Below are 2810 nucleotides of genomic sequence, written 5' to 3'. Positions count from 1 at the left end.
ATCCAAACGTACCCCACACTATTAGTGATTTCCATTCATTTGGCATTTTGAAAATATTTGTTTTTCGGTTCTAAAATCGTGCCAATAATACTTTCAACTGTCTGGACTATCTAAGGTGATTTGTGTTTCATCACTGAACAAAACGTCAATCCATTCTTTGGACTGTCGTGTTTTTGTGCTCAATCAAGCTTGTCACTTTTGTGCTTTAATGAAAGTGGTGGCATTACCGCTCTTTTTTCTTTGAATTTTAACGTTGGAGATTTATTTAAAACTCTTCACACTGTTGTGCTGCTACAAGGAAAGTTTAATTTTTGTTTTATTTTTCTTACTGATGTTTGTTTTGTGTAGCAAACCTCGATGATTTGTCTTCAATCTCGAGGTATAAGCTTGGGTTTTGGACGTGTCTTGAATTTTGGTACATCCTAGCCACGTCTTTTTGATAAATAATCACCAACAGTTGATTCTGGACGATTTATATATGCTCCAATTTCTCTTATTGGCTTGCCTTGTGATTTATAGGCATCAATCTGCCCTTTTTCATAATCAGATAAATTCTTTGTTCTACCCATTTTAGAACGTTGAACAACATAAAGAATTTGTATTACGATCAGATATGTAAGCTGATTTGCATATTTAAATGCTTGAAACTAAACAATATTTTATTTAAGTCATGAAATGAGTGCCTATCCTGATAAATTCAAATTCTTGGCGGCAAGCTCAATAGCAAGCCTTTTTGTTCGAGGCCAACACATCTGTATAAGTAGTGGTATAGGCCATCAACCTTCCCGCAGATGGCGCAGAGAGGGGTGTGTTTATTAGTAAACCTATGCAGGAAGCTGGAAAACTTGCCGTGGCCACTGATGAATCGAGTGATGTCTGGATCGATGGGATACCAATGCTTGTTACAGTTGTAGTGCTTCAGGATGTCTGGAATAAAGTTTAAGGTGGAATTGCTATGGTTGTGGCACCAAAAATTTTGCCATCGTAGTAGTAGATCGTTGCAGAGTATGTTTTTGATTTTAGGAAGACTCAGCTTGCAATATATAGGCTGGAGGGAGTTGTCGTTGGCGGCAGTCTTAGCTAGTTGGTCTGCTCGTTCATTTTCGATGGTTCCTTGGTGTCCACGGGTCCAGCTAATAAAGTAGTGGTTGTTCGAGTTAAGAGCAGATTTCTTAATTGCGGTGGCAATAAGATGAGGCTTGTTACTGTTGATGACGTCAATAGCAGACTGGCAGTCTGTGTAGATTGAGATGCTCTGTTGGTTGTAATTTTCTTCGGCCCAGTTTATGGCCATGTGGATTGCGTTTAGCTCGGCTTGGAAAATCGTGCAAAGGCTGTCCAGCCAAAATCCTTGATGATAAATTTCCTGATTATTTTTGTAGGTGGCGAAGGCGCAGCCTATGTTGTTGTTAATCCCAGAGCCGTCGGTGTAGATCTTCAAGTCGGGTTCGGTAGGAAAATTTGTGTTGATATGATCGTTGATGTAGGGAGCGGTAAGGTCAGCAACTGGGCTCATTTTTTCGTAACTTGTGGCTGGTATGTCATAGTTGATGGTGCTGATGCTGTGACCCGTCTTGAGTCTCCAGAGCTCATACTTTGCGTTGATAATATCTGTTATACGTGGTTTCTTAGTGATAACTTGTAAACTACTGTTTGGTGTGGTACGAAATGCTCTCCAGATTAGTATGAGACCTTTTCGTTGTGAAGATATTAGCTTCCTGTGGGGGTGCATCTTCTTGGCCGCCCAGCCCCAGCTGCCACACGCGTATGCAATGATAGGCGTGTATATATAGTCATAGATGATACTCATTGCATTGGAGTTTAGGCCCCATTTCCTGCGGGCTATCTGAGAGAACGCCTGGAAGATCATGTTGGTTCTGTTGGCAGTATATTTAATGTGGTTGTCTCAACTCAGTCGATAGTCCAGCCATATGCCAAGATACTTTATGATCTTTTCCACTTTAATTGAGTGGTTGTTCATGCGTATTGTAGGAGTACGAAGGTATAGGTTAGGTCCACCAGGCTTATTAAAAACCACACACTTTGTCTTATTGGGGTTGAATTGAATCTTACGCTGTGTACCCCACTCATGGATCTTGGCTAGAGTCTTGTTACCCCTTTTTTCTAGAGCCGCTCGAAAATTTCCTCCTATAGGGATAAGGACGTCATCAGCATATGCTGTGATATTGTCCTGTCCGAAATTTTCCTGTAGAAAAGTGTCAAAAAGGAGGTTCCACAGGAGCGGTCTGCAGACTGATCCCTGTGGGCACCCATGGACGATGTTCCTTTCTGTGTGTTGTGTCCCTTGTTGGAGGTAGGCCTTCCGTTCATGTAAGTAGTTTTTGAGTAGATAGTAAAGATTAGCAGGACAGTTGATTTGCTTTAATTGGAAAAGGATGAGGGGCCACCAGGCTGAGTCAAACGCTTTGGAAATGTCTAGACTGGCGGCCAAAACATATTTATAGGTGTCTAGAAGGCGTTTGATGTTCTCGGTGGCATGGTGGATGGCGTCACAGGAGGAACATTGCTGTCGGAAGCCATACTGTGCTTCACTGAGGATGAAGTTCGATTCTATGTACCAAGTTAGTCAATTAGTAATGAGCCGCTCCAAGACTTTCCCAAAGACAGGGAGTAGCGAAATTGGGCTGGCTTCGTTGGGCCTCCCTGGTTTTGGGACAGGAATGATTTTGGCTATTTCCTCATTTAGCTGGAAAAGTAGCGGTTTGGAGACAGCTGTTGTACATGTTGGTAATTTGCCCAGGGATCAGCCTCCAAATGGCCTTTGCCAGTTTACTATTAATGCCGTCGAT

General features: G+C 42.2%; 1 protein-coding gene across 1 annotated transcript; it reads right to left on the bottom strand.

Moving 5' to 3' along the window:
- Positions 1 to 697: 697 nt before the first annotated feature.
- Positions 698 to 1870, bottom strand: LOC111615196. The gene has a single exon (XM_023356605.1). The coding sequence runs from the start codon at positions 1868 to 1870 to the stop codon at positions 698 to 700; it is 1173 nt and encodes a 390-aa protein (XP_023212373.1).
- Between the last annotated feature and the right edge of the window lie 940 nt (positions 1871 to 2810).

This window comes from Centruroides sculpturatus, unplaced genomic scaffold, assembly GCF_000671375.1.
Source record: "Centruroides sculpturatus isolate CEXI.00-Female unplaced genomic scaffold, Cexi_2.0 scaffold2411, whole genome shotgun sequence".
NCBI lineage: Eukaryota > Metazoa > Arthropoda > Arachnida > Scorpiones > Buthidae > Centruroides > Centruroides sculpturatus.
The sequence above is the reverse complement of the archived record's forward strand: the minus strand, read 5'-3'. Positions and strand labels throughout refer to the sequence as shown.